The sequence below is a fragment of the Myotis myotis genome, unplaced genomic scaffold (genome assembly GCF_014108235.1).
Source record: "Myotis myotis isolate mMyoMyo1 unplaced genomic scaffold, mMyoMyo1.p scaffold_m19_p_17, whole genome shotgun sequence".
In the NCBI taxonomy this organism is placed as follows: Eukaryota; Metazoa; Chordata; class Mammalia; order Chiroptera; family Vespertilionidae; genus Myotis; species Myotis myotis.
This window is the reverse complement of record NW_023416321.1, coordinates 29,185,806-29,202,998: the sequence shown is the minus strand read 5'-3', so window position 1 is coordinate 29,202,998 and position 17,193 is coordinate 29,185,806. Positions and strand designations below refer to the sequence as shown.

The 17,193-nt window shown below is 55.0% G+C and overlaps 1 protein-coding gene across 2 annotated transcripts in view; it reads left to right on the top strand.

The window, feature by feature from the left end:
- Positions 1 to 13,109, top strand: part of ASIC2 (acid sensing ion channel subunit 2) — an 828,796-nt gene extending 815,687 nt beyond the window's left edge. The window contains exons 5-10 of one of the 2 annotated variants that reach the window (XM_036341928.1): positions 1,319 to 1,375; positions 3,287 to 3,440; positions 5,453 to 5,544; positions 8,778 to 8,857; positions 10,580 to 10,648; positions 12,159 to 13,109. In XM_036341928.1, the coding sequence (XP_036197821.1) occupies positions 1,319 to 1,375; positions 3,287 to 3,440; positions 5,453 to 5,544; positions 8,778 to 8,857; positions 10,580 to 10,648; positions 12,159 to 12,260 (554 nt within the window). In that variant the 3' untranslated portion in view covers positions 12,261 to 13,109. The remainder of the gene's footprint in view (positions 1 to 1,318; positions 1,376 to 3,286; positions 3,441 to 5,452; positions 5,545 to 8,777; positions 8,858 to 10,579; positions 10,649 to 12,158) is intronic. The other variant, XM_036341927.1, reaches the window with a different exon arrangement.
- The last annotated feature ends 4,084 nt before the right edge of the window (positions 13,110 to 17,193 follow it).

The following is a 17,193-nucleotide window of genomic DNA, read 5'->3' as shown; positions in this document are numbered from 1 at the left end:
CCTGGCTAGGCTGCTGATCAACTGAACACTGTCTCCGTGTCATTCCTTCTTCACCGACTCCGTCTACGCCTTTGGGGACCCCTGGACCCGCTGGGGTTGGACCCCAGCAATCCCTGGTGAGGGCACATATAGGAATCAACCAATGACTGCACCAATAAGTGGAACAACAAGTCAGTGCCTCTCTCTCTCTCTAAAAATCAATAAATAAAAATTTTATAAATAAATTAAAAAATAAAATTGCCTCTGAGCTGCCTAGAAGACAGAGCAAAAAGGAAAACTATCAATTAAGTTATTATTATCAGAGCCCTAGCTGGTTTGGCTTGGTGGATAGAGCATCAGCCTGCAGACCAAAGGGTCCCCGGTTTGATTCCGGTCAAGGGCATGTACCTTGGGTGCAGGCTGCTCCCTGGTTGGGATGCGTGAAGGAGGCAACCAATCGATGTGTTTATCTCACATTGATATTTCTCTCTGTCTTTCCCTCTCTCTTCCACTCTCTCTAAAACATCAATGGAAAAATATCCTCAGGTGAGGAGATTATATATATGAATGAAAGGAGGGAGCATAACAGCCCCTCAGCTCTTGAAAAAGGGTGTTTGGGGAAATAGTGAGGGAAGATATCAAGGTGGACATTCGCTGTAGCCCTTGGGAAAAGAGAAAACAGTGGACCCTGGACTTCTACAAAGAGATGCCAGGAAGGACAGCTGAGCAATACTTAGTGTTACCTGCCTGCTGCTCAGATTGTGAGGTTTGCCTCAGGGAACCTGAGCTAAAAGCAAGCAGTCATTCCACCCAGGACACTGGCCCTAACCTCTCAGTTACTGGTGGGGATGCAGGGTGCAGCAAGAGGCGCTTACAGAGCAGCCCTTCTCCCAGTCCTGTGTGTGGTGGGAAGAGCCTCAAGATCAGGGTCCACAGCCCCCCCCCCCCATCACTGCCACTCCGGTGCCCTGGGAAGGCAGGCTGCAGTACTTCCCCCTTCAGGAGGAAGCGACCCACGCCCAGGACTTAGGAGATGCTTACCACCTCCCCCGACTAGCAGATCAGCCAGCAAGGTTTCCTCACCCATCACCAGTGCAGCCATCCGGGAGGGTCCCCCTAGTCCCTGCCCATGGTCACAGGACAGATGGGAACCCAGTCTTCCGGCTCTGGGTGCACTGCTCCCGATGCCCCCAGGCTGCCCTGGTCGAGGGCTCCCTTTGGACTGGCCAGTGGCAGACGGCTGCTCCTGCCTGTAAGGGGTGCGCTGCCTGCCCCCATCCCCAGCCCCAGGAGGGGAGGTGCTGCGGCCTTTGTACCTCCCTGTGTTTCTTCTTTGCAGGGGACGCCCCTTTCTGTACCCCCGAGCAGCACAAGGAGTGTGCAGAGCCTGCGCTCGGTCAGTACTGGGGACACGTGGAATGCTGGGGAGGGCCTGAGACGCGCTCTCCTGGGCGTAGGAGAAAGGTTGGGTGGGAGGGGGAATGGGGAAGGGTGAGGGGAGAGGCTGGATGGAGTGGAATGGCTGCAGGAGAGGGAGGTGGAGAGCAGGTGGGAGGGAATTGATGCGAGTGGATGAGGGCTGGGGAGAGAAAGGAGGCAGAGAGGTGGACAGAGAGCAGTGAATGTCAGGGGGTAGGGGTGCTGAGGAATGCAGATGAGGGGCAGAGACGAGAGAGGATGCAGGACAGGTGTGGGGGGCCCAGAGGGAGTGTGACAGTATCCCCCCCACACACACACACACACATACACACACACACACACATACACACACACGCACACACATACACACACGCACACACATACACGCACGCACACACACGCACACACATACACACACATGCACACATACACACACATGCGCGCGCACATGCACACGCACACACATACATATACACACACATACACACACACACACATGCTGGTAGCTCACACAGCTAGGCCACCAAGGTTATCCCAAAGCAGGCGAGCCCAAGGAGGTGGGGCAGAGGAAAGCGGTAAGGCCAAGTGTGCGTGGACTTGAGTGCCTTGGGCAGCTGCACTTGCTGGAGTTAAGTGGGGGCAGCTCTTGACTCACACTGCCAGAGCTTCCAGGATCGGAGGCGAGGGGTGTGCTGGTGAGAGGACAGGCAGTGACTTCCGATGTGTGCAGAGACTCAGTCTCTCCTTGGAGTGAGGCATCAACAAAACCCAGCCAGAAACACTGAGATGGTTAGAGGAAAGAGGGAGGGAAATGTTGTCTTTAACCACCCGGTCATAAATGGAGAGGAGGGAGAGGAGGGGAGGGGAGAGTTGGGGGAGGCTAGGAGAGACTAGATCAGTGGTTCTCAACCTTGGCTGCACATTAGAATCACCTGGGAATCTTTTTAAAATCCTGATTTCTGGGCCTCATCCTCCAGAAATTCTGTTTCTTTGTTACTGATGTTATGGCCCCACCCCATAACAAAGGAACAGAATTTCCAGAGGATGAGGCCCAGAAATCAGGATTTTAAAAAGATTCCCAGGTGATTCTAATGTGCAGCCAAGGTTGAGAACCACTGGACTAGATGAACCTGGATGTGGGGAGTTTGCCTTTAGAGAAGTGGTTCTCAACCTTCTGGCCCTTTAAATACAGTTCCTCATGTTGTGACCCAACCATAAAATTGTTTTCGTTGCTACTTCATAACTGTAATGTTGCTACTGTTATGAATCGTAATGTAAATATCTGATATGCAGGATGGTCTTAGGCGATCCCTGTGAAAGGGTCGTTCAACCACCAAAGAGGTCAGGACCCACAGGTTGAGAACAGCTTCTCTAGAGAAAGGAGTGCAAATCTTGGCCTGTGTCCTAACCCAGCGGGCACAGGAGGTGGGCATTGGCTATGGGGAGCCAGCCCCAGAGGGAATCCGCAGAGCCCAGCTTTCAGAGGCAGTGGCCTCCCACATGTGCCTTTGCCCACTTTGTGGATGAGAACACTGAGGCTAGGAGCAGAGAAGAAGGCCCGGGAAGTTTAAGGGGCCGGGACTCCCTCGGAGCCTGTTCTCCAAAAGCGGTGCCTTTTCAACAGTTTTTAAAGGGCCACATAACAGTGAGAGAAGCAGAAGACACACGGGACCAAGCGTAACCTAGAAAGAGTGGGCACTTTTTCATAAGCGCTCGCACCCTCAACCTAGAGCAGCAGCCCAGCTCCCCTTCTCTCTGCAGCCCCCCACCCCTCACTCACCAGGGAGGGCACCTCTTCCCAGCTCATCTCTCTCCTGCTGGACCTGCTCCCCTGGCCCAGAGGTCCCAGTCCCCACAGTGGACTAAGCCCCCTCCCTCTCCCCTGCAGGTCTGCTGGCGGAAAAGGACAGCAATTACTGTCTCTGCAGGACACCCTGCAACCTGACCCGCTACAACAAAGAGCTCTCCATGGTGAAGATCCCCAGCAAGACGTCAGCCAAGTACCTCGAGAAGAAGTTTAACAAATCAGAAAAATATATCTCGTAAGCTCAGGGGCATGTGGACGGGGGAGGAGGGGGGTGGTATCGCTCAGGAGGAAATTAGGGGCAATCAAGGAAAAGGGCAAAGGCAAGCAGTTAGTTCCATTTAGCAGACATTAATTGAGCACCTAGTGTGTGACGAGCTCTGTGCTCAGCACTCAGACTATGAAGACAAAGATGATTAAGATGCAGTCCCTGCCTTTAAGGAGCTTATAGTCCTGCAGGGCGACAAGCAGACAACTGAATGTGACAAAGGCTGATCCAGGCCCCAGGGATACAGGGAGGTAGTTGACTGCACCTCACATGGGGATGCTGCCACAGAACGCGTCAAGAGATTTTTTAAATGATGCATAGGAGTTTTCCAGGCAGGCTTTGCACATTCTGTTCCCTCTTCCCAGAATGCTTTTCCTCTCACTCTTCAACTGACTGGTCCCTCATGGTGCAGGTGTTCATTTCAATTTCATCACCTCAGTCTGCCGGCATTGAGCATTTTAAATATAGCTTGAGCCCTGGTCAGTTTGGCTCAGTGGATAGAGCATCAGCCTGCAGACTGAAGGGTCCCGGGTTCAATTCTGGTCAAGGGCACATGCCTGGATTGTGGATCCGATCTCCAGTAGGGGGCATGCAGGAAGCAGCCAATCAATGATTCTCTGTCATCATTGATGTTCCTGTCTCTCTCTCTCTCGCCCTTCCTCTCTGAAATCAATAGGGGAAATAGATAGATAGATAGATAGATAGATAGATAGATAGATAGATAGATAGATAGATAGATAGATAGATATCCTCCCCTGCAGGCCTGGTCACCCCCAACTGCCCTCCCCTGCAGGCCTGGTTGCCCCCAACTGCCCTCTCCTGCAGGCCTGGTCCCCCCAACTGCCCTCCCCTGCAGGCCTGGTTCCCCACAACTGCCCTCTCCTGCCAGCCATCTTGTATCCACATGGGGGCAACCACCTTGTGCATTGGAGTGATGGTCAATTTGCATATTACTCTTTTATTAAATAGGAGATATATATATAAATATTAAACATAGCTTGAGTGACTTGGGAACTGAACTGTAATTTTATTTAATTTGAACTTGTTGAGCAGTTTTAGACCCTTCGGGCATTCGCTTAGAGGATGGATGGGAAGCCAGGTGGGCAAAAGGGAGCCAGTTAGGAGGTCGTTGCCATAAACCAGGCAAGAGTTGGTGCTGCTTTGGCACCTCGGAGAGCCCTGCGTGGAGAGAGGGGTTTGCTTCTCTCCCCAGCCACCCCCTCCTGCCAGCACCATCGCCAGAGCCCATCCTGGGCGGATGTCTACAAAGCAGACTGCTTCTGTTCAGGGGGTTGGGGACTGGCTTGGAGGGCATGGTGCGCAGCACCGAAGGAGATGGGAATCGTAGGAGGTGCCAGGGCCTGCTGCTGAGCAGACATTCTGCAGGCAGCAACGGGCCTCCTGCCAAGATGTGTCTCATTAACACATCTGCCTAAAGGAACAGAGGGAACCAAGGTGCTCCTGCCAGAGCCCCCCCCCCCCCATATAGATTTGTGCCCTAAAAAGCCACTCCGGCTCTAGCAGCTGACCTGGTAATGCCAGGGTGGGGCCTCTGACTAGAAGCTTGTTGTAAATCCCAGTAGGAACTCGGGGACTCTCAGGAGTGGGTAGGAGGGTCAGCTGGGCAGGCAAGCCTCGTCAAAAGAGTCCTGAGCTCGCCTGCAGGGAAGGACCGGGCAGACCCCCTTAGGGACCAGAGAACTGGGAGGCGAGGCAGCGTGCAGAGTGGGGGAGAGAACTCGGGGCAGAGGGGGCCACTGATAGGTGCCTCCAGGTTCAGCCCCCAGGCCTGTGAGGAGCATGGAGTGGAGTCAGGGCTCCCGGTTTCAAGGCCCAGCTCTGCCACTAACCAGCTCAAACGTTGGGCGGTGGTGGCACTTCCCGGGCCTCAGTTTCTCCATCTGTCCAAGGGAAAGCTGTTAGATGATGGCTGTGGATCCTGGCGGGTCCACCCATGTACGTACTGAACGTTCCCTCTGCAGCGAGAACATCCTCGTTCTGGATATATTTTTTGAAGCTCTCAATTACGAGACGATTGAACAAAAGAAGGCGTATGAAGTTGCTGCCTTACTTGGTAAGTCGAAGCGTCTGCTGCACAAATTTCCACATCTCCTGGGAGGTGAGAGGGAGGGGGTGGCAGGCGGGCAGCAGGTGGGCAGGTCGAGCTCTACGCCTCCTGACAAGTCTAGCTCTATGCCCGTCATTGTTCCCTCCATCCTTGTACGGCTCCTGCCCCAGAACGCGAAGATCTCCAGTGTGGTGCAGGTGCTAGGCCAGTTCATGCACTCTCTGCCTCAGTTTCCCCATCAACACAGGGAGGCGGGTGGGCGGAAGATCTCTCAGGGCCTTTCCAGAGCTGCCCTCTTGGATTCCATGGTTCTCTGCCCCCAGGTTGGTGTCAGAGTCTTGGGGTGGGGCAGGAAGAAAGAGCTGTCAGGTGCCGAGAAGCCCGAGCTTTGGAGGGTCCCCAGGCAGTGGACACAGTGAGGGTCCCCAGTGGAGCCCCCCTGGAAAGCAGAGTTGCTGCTCTGAGAAGGCCAGGTGGCCCCTTGCGCTGGGTCCTTTGTCAAACACAAAAGAAGGGCCACTTGTTCCCAGGTATCTACAGACCTGACTGCCACCCCACACAAGTTGCCCTGGCCCCGTAGGCACATAATGGATTCAGGGAGTTCATTCCAACACTGCTCCAGCCCAACACAACATGCACAAGACCCCTGAGGCAGACAGATCTGCCCCTTGGGGGCTCCTGCCAACTCCCCCTCACTCTCAAGAAGGGATCTGCAAGGAAGAGTAGCCATTGTTGCCTCTGTGAGCTGAGGGGGCAAGGAGAGGAAGAGACACCGTCTACCTGAGAGTATAAAGCGAAGACTAGCTGTGAGAATGTAGGCCAGTGTCTCCTCCTCACTGGCCTCAGGTCCCTCATCTGTAAAATGGGTCTGATGAAATCCACTCTATGTGTTGGCTGTGATGGTTAAATGTGGTAAAGCCCCAGCCCACAGAAGGTCCAATAATATCATTTCTGGTCCCTGGACAGTCTCTGTGCCAGGTACCAGCACCTGGCTGGTGTTTCCAGGCGCCATCGGGCCTTTCTGCACCTCTCCCAGGAGGCTGGGTCCCAGCGGGGTTAAGGTAGCTGTCGCTCGGGCCTCTCAGGCCCCTGTGGCCAAAGGGGCTGAGTCTAGAGACTTGTGCCCTGGGCCGGAGATGTGGGCTCCTCCCCTGCCCTTACCACCTCATTTCCTAAATGGACCCAGGACATGACTCCTCCCCACCCCCACATACGCTCACAGTCTCACAGACACACACACGGCAGGGAGGGCCCGAGCTCGGGTCCGTCAGGAGGGACAGCTCGTCTCTGCATCAGATATGAGGATGAGCATTCCTAGTATTGTGTTCCCTCCCAGAATAACCACTGAGAAAAGCATGGGGCCATCTGCAGCCTCAGGATGGGAGCGTGTGCCGCTGTGAACCGTCAGTCACAGGCTGTCTGGCCCCTGTCTCACTACCAAACGGCCCACGCCCTCACCTCAGTGCACAATGCACCCCGTGGCCACACACGCTCCATGGGGAGCCGCACACACAGGTGTTCACCTGCACAGACCCTTGGGCACATGCACTGCATGCCTGCACTCACACTCTTACCTACAACAGCCCATGCACACAAACACACTCACACCTGCACATGCTCACTCATGCTCACACTCAGACACACAGTCCACCTCCACAAAGCCACTCTCACACTTAGACACTCTGTCTACCTACCGTAGACCTAGATCGCCACCTACATAAAGCCATCAACAGCCAGATGTACTGCCTATTTCTATACACATACTGCACACACACGGGACCCTGGCACATACCCCACACTCAGTCACACTTCACACACATACAAACACACACTCACACCTGACGTGCACACTCCCCGATACACCTCCACTGAGGGCATGAGAGTGAGCATGAGGGGGGAAAGGCCCGCAGGGAGCCTTTTGAGCTCAGCACCAAGTCCCACCGGGAGGAACCCCCTCCCCACGAACTCAGCTTGTTCAGGATGTGGCTGTTGGGCTCCTCCCAGCTGTGATCAGGGGAGGAGGGGGCAGATGTACCCATCAGGAAGTTCTCAGACCAAGGGGTCATCCTGGAGGGCCCAGGAGGACTGTGTGCCCACCCCAACAGCACCCCCATTCCCAGCACTCTCCCAGCCCAGACTTAGAGATTACAGCTGGGAAGCACTTCACAGCTCATCTCCTCCAAGCCCGCTCCCAACGGCCTCTACCACTTGAAGGCACCGCTCCTGAGAGGGTCAGGGCTTATCAAAGCCACACAGCGAGCTGGTGGCCACTCCGGCCCAGAGCCCCAGAGAGCAATGGACAAAGCACTGTGGGCTTCTGGGGGATCACAACCCTTGGAGAATGGGCTCATAGCCACTCATATATAAACTCTCCTACAAAAGCCGGGTGCCCGCACTGAGTGTTTCCCTTCATTTCGGAGGATCGCCAACCATCTGAAGCGCCCACAGGAGAGGGGTTTTCAAACTCTGGTGGGCCAGAGGACTCCCTGGGGAATGGACAAATCCTGACCTCCAGACCCTGACCCCAGATCTGACATGTAGCCTGGGGTAGGTCCAGGCGTCTGCACTGACTACAAGACTCCCAGGAGTTTGATGCGGGGGGGATCTGAAGGCCAGTCCAGAATAGCTTTGGTCAAGGGGCCCATCCGCCCCAGGGTAAGAACCTCTGCTCTAGAGAGAGACCCAATCGAACATTTACCTTTGGGTAAGGGAGATAGAAGATGTGTCCAAGGGCCTCATCCCAAGAAGGAGAGGTGCCCCAAGGTGACCCTGAAGGTCATGTCATGATTAAAGGCATAGGTGAGGAGCCCTCTTGCGACACCGCTCCCACAACCCGCACTCAGGGCACCTGACACTTGTGTCTCAGGCTGTGTGCCCTTGCCCAGGGCAAGGACCACATGTGTCTCATCTCTGTTCTCAGCCCAGAGCCAAAGCGAGGCCCAATCAGTGCGGTTTCTAATGTAATTGGCAAGCCTATCAGCCTATGAGGTCTATTCTGGAACCTCCAATAAGCATTCGGGTTAGTTCGCATCCTCACTAGGTGCTGCACCTATCAGCTCTCAGAGCTGTGCATCGAGGGAGGGACTTGTCAAAGGCCTGCCTTCCAGTGACAAGCCCCGGCTCCCCTGGAGGGGCGGGGGGCACTCAGAAGGTTCGGGTTCTGAGTTCCGGGTCTGTTCGCCCTTCCTGGAAGTGCTGTGAGTGAAACCAAACCTTTGGTCTTTTCTGTCTCTCTCCAGGTGACATTGGTGGCCAGATGGGGTTGTTCATTGGTGCTAGTATCCTCACAATACTAGAGCTCTTCGATTACATTTATGAGGTAAGATTTGGGATCCCTCTTGGGGAAATGACCACATGCGGGTGCCCTCATCCTGCCCCCATGCCCAGAACCGAAGCACCTCATCTCCACCAGAGCCTGCACCCTCCTCCTGTCCATGGCTATTGTCTGTCACCAGCCCTAGGTATCAGGCAGGGATGAATGTAAGGGAGGGGAAGCCACAGTCCTGTGAAGGAAACGCCGTGGGCTGTCTACACGAGCAGGGAGGGAGGAGCAGGGAGGAGATGAGACTGGGCTGAGGCCAGGTCTGAGCCCCTCCCACAGCTAGCCTGGATATGCACACACAGACACTCTTACACCACCCTTACACATTACTCACAAATGCACACGCACCATACACACACATACACCACACACACCACTCCCACACACACACACACACACACACACACACACACACCTGCCCTCTGGGTGGCTCGGTCACCTGAGTGGTACCGTCATGGTCAGGGAGACTGCGGTAAGGGGCATTTCCCAGCAGCCTCCTGGGTCCTGAGAAGAGCAAGGCCACACCCACTGCCTCTGGCTGCTGATGGTCTGGGGAGATGTCTCCCTCAGGGGCAGCAGGGACAAAGCATCTGAGAGCTTCCCAAACAGTGGGCAGCGGCTTCAGGATTGCTCGTCAGGCTTCCCGCCCATCTCCCCAGACCCAGCTGGCTGCGGGGCTCCAGGACCCCTCGGGCACGCCCAGGCACTCGCAGGCCCCAGGATCACGGGGTCTGGGCCCAGCAAACAGTGCCTGCGAGCAGGGTCTGCCCCAGAGAGGGCTGGCCGTGGCCGAAGGTTGCTCTCTGGGAGCCACTGTGGGGCGGGAGGGCCCAGTGGCCAGCGTTCCCGGCGCCCCGCCCTGCCTTTCAGCCGGGAAACCTAGTTCCACACACCAAAACCACGCCCCATGGCCAGATTTTATTCCGCTCTGTTTCTTGATTTTGTGAGAAGCTGTACAAAGTTAGGGAAATTGAATCACACTGGGTAACATATTTGATAACTACCCTCTGCTGCTAAGAATAAAATGTTACGGACTCGAGTGTGCCCTGAACTTATGAACTGTGGGGGTGACGGGCCTAGAAAGTAATTAGCAATCTTGTCCCCCAGACTCGGGCTCAGAAAGGGGCCCAGGCTGCTCCTGAGGGCACAGTTGCTCCTGAGGCCAGCTCTGAGCCCCTCCCACAGCTAGCCTGGATATGCACACACACACACACACACACACACACACACACTTATACCACCCTTACACATTACTCACAAATGCACACGCACCATACACACACATACACCACACACAGCACTCTCACACACACACACTATACCACCCTTACACATTACTCACAAATGCACACGCACCATACACACACATACACCACACACAGCACTCTCACACACACACACTATACCACACTTAACACATTTTTTTGTGCAGTTGTGGGAGCCAGCACACCAGCACGTGTCGCTTCTCCACACTGTCCATCCCCAGGAGAAGGCAGTCCGCACTGCGACAGGGCCCTCCTGTGACCTCTCCAAGCTCTGGCCCCTGCACCAGAATCCCTTGGCAGCCCAGGGATGGGGCAGAGGCTCCTGCCCGGCAGGGGTCCTGCAGCCCAGGCAGCCGCTACTACGGTGGCTCCCCCCAGGGAACCCAGGGCAGGGAGGCCTCTTGCCTTTGCCCCTTCCCGCAGCCTGACCACTCCCTTCTGGCCTCTCTTGCAGCTGATCAAAGAGAAACTATTAGACCTGCTGGGCAAAGAAGAGGATGAAGGGAGCCCCGACGAGAATGTGGTGAGAGCGGCTTGTGGGCTGGAGGTCGATTGGCTCCTCTGGTCTGTACAGGCGACGTGAAACCAGATACGGAGCCAGAGCAGGAGGGGCCGTGGAGTGGGAGGGACCCGGGCTCTGGATGGAGCTGTCCTGGCTGGGTCCCAGGTCCCTGCTTCTGAGCTGTGTGCCTGGGGACAGGTCCCTATCTCCCTGAGCACCTGCCTCTTCGCAGAGACCTGGGGTGGAAGCGGGTTGGGGCGGGGTGGAGGGGTGTCATTCAGATGAGGGAGACCAGCCTATGAAACAATCAGCATGCCTAGTGGTTTGTTTTTAACATACTTTTATTGATTTCAGAGAGGAAGGGGGAGGGAGAGAGAGAAACATCAATGATGAGAGAGGACCATTGATCCGCTGCCTCCTGCACGCCCCCTACTGGGGATCCAGCTGCCACAACCCAGGCATGTGCCTTGACTGGGAATCGAACCTTGACCTGGTTTATAGGTCGATGTTCAACCACTGGGCCACACTGGCCGGGCAGCATGCCTAGTTTATAGTAAGTAGTCAGCAAGTTCAGGTTCCCCCACTTCCCTCCTGCCTCCGAAATGTCTTAGTCATAGGTTCCCCCTCTATCCTTCCCCCGCCTGCAGTATCGTCCTCATCGAGTCTCTCCAAATTCTTAGCATGGCCTTCTGGCCGGTCTCTGCTCCCAGCCCTCACTGCCTCCCACCCGGAGCAGCGCAGGACAGACTGGGGGTCTCCTGGAAGATCCTCGGTCTCTTGGCCACACCCTGCCCAGGGACCCAGGATGACTGTTCCCTGTGTGCGGTCTAACCCTGAAGGTCCTTTGGACAGCTGTGACCAGCTCTGGTTCTGTCCTTCGAGGCCTCCGCCCTTACAGCTTGGCCTCAGCGATCAATCAGCACCCCCTGCCCCAGGCCTAGCCCCAGGCTGCACCTCCTCACCCCAGCTAGGCCCCAGCGGAGGCCCCCGAGGCCAAGGGTGGGATGGGCTATCCAGCCCACAGCCAGACGTCACTCAGATGTAGCTTCAGGTGGCACATCAGGGGACTTCTAGGAGGAAAGGCCACACCCCATCACCAGAGAGTCCTCTCCCTGCGCCGGGGGCACCCAGGGGGGCAGTGGCGAGGGTTCTGAAGGCAGGGAGGCCCCTTCATGCCACAGATGCCAAACCAGTGCATGGGGTCTCTGGGGCAGAAGCAGCAATGCCCCGGGAGCCCACAAGTGAGGAGCGTGGTCCCCAAGGCTGCCAGTGGCACCTGATGAAGTTTTGAGTATAAATACCACCTTTGCCCGGCTGGTGTGGCTCAGGAGGTCATGGTCCAATTCCCGGTCAGGGCCCATGCCCCAGCTGTGGGCTCGATCCCCAGTGCGAGGCATGCAGGAGGCAGCCGATCAATGATTCTCTCTCATCATTGATGTTTCTATCTCTCTCTCCTTCTCCCTCCCTCTCTGAAATCAATAAAAATACTGATTTAAATAAATAAATAAACACCACCTTCCCCTCCCTCCAGAGCACCTGTGAGACGATGCCAAACCACTCTGAAACCATCAGCCACACTGTGACTGTGCCCCTGCAGACGGCCCTGGGGACCTTGGAGGAGATCGCCTGCTGACGGCCCTCGGAGCGCCCGGCACCCCCAAGCAGACCCTGAGGCCCAAGACCCGGGACAGGGGACAGCAGGCTCAGGCGGGATGGCCCCTGATGACGGAAAGCAGCAAGAGCCCCCGATGCACACATAGCAAACTCTCTGCCAAAACCTCGCTGCGGCCACGTGGACACGGCCCGTCCTCGGTCCCCGCCGTGCGTCCCTCTTAGGAGACATGAGACACATTCTGGAACAGTCCAAGGACCAACCTGCCATCACATCTCACTGCCAGATGTAGACAGCACCTGCATGCTCAGACTTCTCACGGCGCCACCTCCACGTCTGTCTGTGTACGAGACGCTCCGCTGCGCGGTTCCCCCGCGGTGGGACCGGGTTCCGGCCCCCAGTCACCGCGAGGCCACAGCTGGAATCGCAGCTGCACAATCGAGGGAAACCGCAGAACTGTCGGCCACGTCCGGTCCTTGTGTGGTTCGTGAAGGTCCTTAACCTGCCCACAGTCCCCTTCCCGCCCCAGCCGACCCTCCCCAGGCCGAGCCCCTCCAACCCCAGCGCCTGTGACGGAGGCCTGTGGCCTGGTGACTCCGGCCCGTGTCCGTGGCTCCCACGCGTTCTGCCCTCCCTGTGACATGGCTTGTACAGTCCGATTCTGTCTTTGGGGGGGTTACTGTCTGTCAGGGGTCCGTTTCGTTTTGTTTTCTGATCTTTGGGTTTGCTGTTCTGAGTTCGGTTTGGTTTTCCCATTTTTCTCTGGCGTTTATTTATTCGTGCTTCCCGTCACGGTCATATTAAAGCTGGTCTTGTGGAAGTGGCTCCACGGTGTCTGCCTCCTCCCACCCTCGGGTCTCTCTCCCCACGCACCTAGGAAAGGGCCAGACCTCCCAGGCCAAGGACCACAGGTTCTGTCAAGTTTTGTGCAGCAACACTCACTAATCTTTAACGACGACTGATCATGACCTTGTAAATGACTTCACGACCCACTCACAGATGGGTCATAGCCCAGGGTCTGAACGACACGCCTGGGCCGGGCGTGAAGAGGAAGGCGGAGAACGCGCCCAGACACAAAAACCGTAGAGGAGGCCTTCACACTTTCTGCTCTCCACCTTCCGTCCTGCCTCCTGACCCCTTCAGTGAACTTGGGCTGCACACAGGCCCAGCGTGGCCTCCCTCCCACACACCAGCGCTCCAGGACCCCTCTGCGCCTCAGCTCTTCACCCACCACACAGACTGCTTGTCCCTGTAGGGGTCACCTTTGCCTTCGGCCTCGCTCCTCATAAGTCCTCAGGGGTGGTCCAGATGGGAAAGGAGGTGGGGAGGGGGCGTTTAGGCTGCAGGGGGGCTGCTCTTTCCAGCCCTGGGTGGCAAAAGAGAGCTTGCCGTTCAGGCAGAATCCTTGTGCAATCATTTCTCCAGATGCTTTCCAGGGCACGGGCATCCCTCTCCTGAGACAAAGTCACTCCTCACTGCTCAGGCTGGAAGATATCGTGCTGGTTCCCAGAGGGTCGGAGGCAGAAGAGCAGAGAGTGTCTTCAGGCGCCCCCATCAGAGCCAGGAGCCAAAGGACATGCCTATCCAGTGAGTCTGGAAACTATCAGATGCTCGGCTTTGTCCCAGTTTAACAGTTTCATCAATTTTTTAAAATCTATAGATTAAGTTGCAGTTCCACCTGCTTCGTTGGATTTCTGGCTTCCTTTAAAAAGCACATGCACACACAAACAACCTCAGATCGATGTGAGGTGGAGCAAAGAATATTCGAGCGGGTTTGCATTGCTTCCGGCCGCCCATACGTTATGTGCTCCTTCTGATTGGGGGGTGGTGGCTTTGCTCACTTTGGAGCAGGTCTACAAGCTTAACCTGCTTAAAGGGGAAAAGGCAGGAAATTCAAGAGAGTAAGTCAATAGCCAACTACTGATTATTATTGACTGGTTGTTAACCAACGGCCTAGTTGTCTGCCTGAACTCCTGGGAGTGGCGGGGTGTTTTTTATTATTCTCACTTCAAACAAATAACCATTTTTGCAGTCATTTCCTTCGTGGAGGCCCGGGAGGTCGGTGCACAGAGGAGACATGGGGAGGTGTCCCATTTTGAGAGTGACCCAAAGGACGACAAACAGCCAGCAGTCTGGACCAATCACAAGCTGGAACGTCAACGTTGGATTATCAGTGACCTTAAAGCAGTGGTTCTCAACCTTCTGGCCCTTTAAATACAGTTCCTCAACTGGTTTGGCTCAGTGGATAGAGCATTGGCCTGTGGACTGAAAGGTCCCAGGTTCGATTCCAGTCAAGGGCACGTACCTTGGTTGCGGGCACATCCCCAGTGGGGAGTGTGCAGGAGGCAGCTGATCAATGTTTCTAACTCTCTATCCCTCTCCCTTCCTCTCTGTAAATACAGTTCCTCATGTTGTGACCCAACCAAAAAATTATTTTCGTTGCTACTTCATAACTAATGTTGCTACTGTTATGAATCGTAATGTAAATATCTGATATGCAGGATGGTCTAGAGACCCCTGTGAAAGGGTTGTTCGACCGCCAAAGAGGTCTCGACCCACAGGTTGAGAACCGCTGCCTTAAAGGGTGAGAGCAACAATCAATCAATAAATAAAATGGTGGCACCTGATCCCAGAAACAGAAGCAGTGGAGTCTGCAGTTAGGGAGAGAGAGGACAAAGCACTTCTGTGAGCAGCCATCCCAGACCGGCCGCTGATTACACGCTCCTGCTTTGTTGTTTTGGCAAAGAGAGGCCAGAGGTCATTTGTGTTCCCCTTTCCAGCTGAAGCTATTTTTTTAATTTATTGATTGATTTTAGAGAGAGGGGCTGGGAGAGGGGGTGATAGAAGAAGGGAAAGAGCGAGAGAGAAACATCGATTTGTTGTTCCACTTATTTATGCACTCACTGATTGATGCTTGCATGTGCCCTGACCGGGGATCAAACCTGCAACCTTGGCGTATTGGGAACGACACTCTAATCCCTGTTTTTTCTAAGAATCTTAACCATGAACCCCCTTCGTGAGAAAGGGCCCCGAGAGGGTCTGGAGAAAGGTGCTTGGTGAGCTGGGAAGCAGGGGTCCGAGGCAGGCTTCCCCGCAGGTAAAGCTCAGCTCAGCCTGAGAGGCCCACGGAGAGGCCTGGGAGCTCTTCCTGCACACACTCAGAGATTTCCGTTCCATCGTGAGGCCCGAACTCAGTGCAGGGGGAAGGGCCTCCAGAAAGTGCCGGTGAATACGCTCCCCGTTACAGAGACGCCAGGGAGGCCCGAGAGCCAAGAACGCGCTTCCACGGGGACTGTCACCAGGCCAGACCCACGCCGAGCCAGCAGGGCCTGAGACGCACTGGCACCGCTGGGAAGGCAGCAGGGCGACACAGGAAGGGGAGACAAGACACAGCCTCACCATTCATTCCACTCCTCTTGATTGTGCCCAGTCTGTACCGGGCACCTGCCCTCCAGGAATGATCATGTGAGTCCTCCAGGAAACAGACAGCTAGGAAAGATGAATCGGAGTTTTGTGGTCGAAGGAGAGTGAGTCAGCGGCACATGCAAAGCCTGGGAGGCAGGGGCGGGGGGAGGGGGAGGAGAGCGTGGAAAATACAAAGCCCAGGGACTGCGCAGAGGTCCAGGGCACCCAAGCATAGAAGTCAGAGGGGAGTGTCCAAAGTGACCGCGGAGAGAGTGGCAGGTGCCCCAGATGAAGGGCGGGTTCAGCACGCTGAGGGTGCGTCAGAGCTGAAGTCCTGCGAGTCCCTTCCTCTCATCTCCCAGGGTCTGAGATGTTTCCCAAAGCAAAGGTTGACTTCTTTAGCTAATGGCTTTCTCCCCGCTCATGTGAGGATCCTGGCACGTGGAAGCACGTTGTGCATCATCTGTGTTCTCCTAAGGCTAGTAGGTTGAACGTGTTTGGGGCCGTGCAGTTCAGGGGACTGTAACCCAGGACAGCGGGCAGCACCCACCTGAAGACAGGTGAGAGGAGAGCTGCTTTCGAATCCAATTTAACATTCAGTAAAACCTGTGCCCTCGGCCTTTGTAGGAGCAATCGGTTAGTAAAGGCTTTTGACAGAGCCTTGAAAAACAGCATTTCTAACCCATTTCTGTTGTAAACTAGTCATATACCTCTGGACAATTTACTCCATTTTTCTAGACCTAAGTTCCCTCCTTTATAAAAGGAGAGGAAAACCCTAGCCAGTTTGGCTCAGTGGATAGAACATTGGCCTGTGGACTGAAGGGTCCAGAGTTTGATTCCGGTCAAGGGCATGTATGCCAGCCCTGGTCGGGGTGTATGCAGTAGGTAGCTGATTGATGTGCTCTCTCACATCGATGTTTCTCTGTGTGTCTCTCCCCCTCCCTCCATTCTCTCTAAAAATCAGATGTTTCTCTCTGTGTGTGTGTCTCTCTCCCTTTCTTCCACTCTCTCTAAAAATCAGTGGAAAATATCCTCAGGTGAGGATTAACAAAAATAAAAAATAATCAAAGGAAAGGGGATGGAAAATAAACAGCAAATCTCTTTGGTTCGTCCACTCTAACAGCCTCTGAGTCTAAGTGGAGGATGGGGACAGGTCCCTAAGCAGCTATTTCATTCCCTGCTTCTAGCCTCTATTTCCCACCTATACGATGGAGATGAGGGTGCCTAGTTTTCAGGGTTAATATGGGATCAAATGAGCTAAGGTATATACTTTCTATCTTTTCTTATTTTCTTTCTTCCAGTAAAACATTGATCTCACTTGGATACTTGTATGGATTAAAAACAAGGTTGAAAGCTATGAACTTTCTCCCAGAAAACAAAAATGAACAGGGTCACACAGATAATCATAAAACGCGCACTCCGCCTGAGGAGGAGGATGGAGCCCAGAGCCGGTGTGTGATCCCTGAGGGACGCACGGATGGCCGGCCTTGCCGCCTGGTCCCGAAAGTATTAACCTCTCCTCCCGAAGATCGCCACGGTACCACGAGGA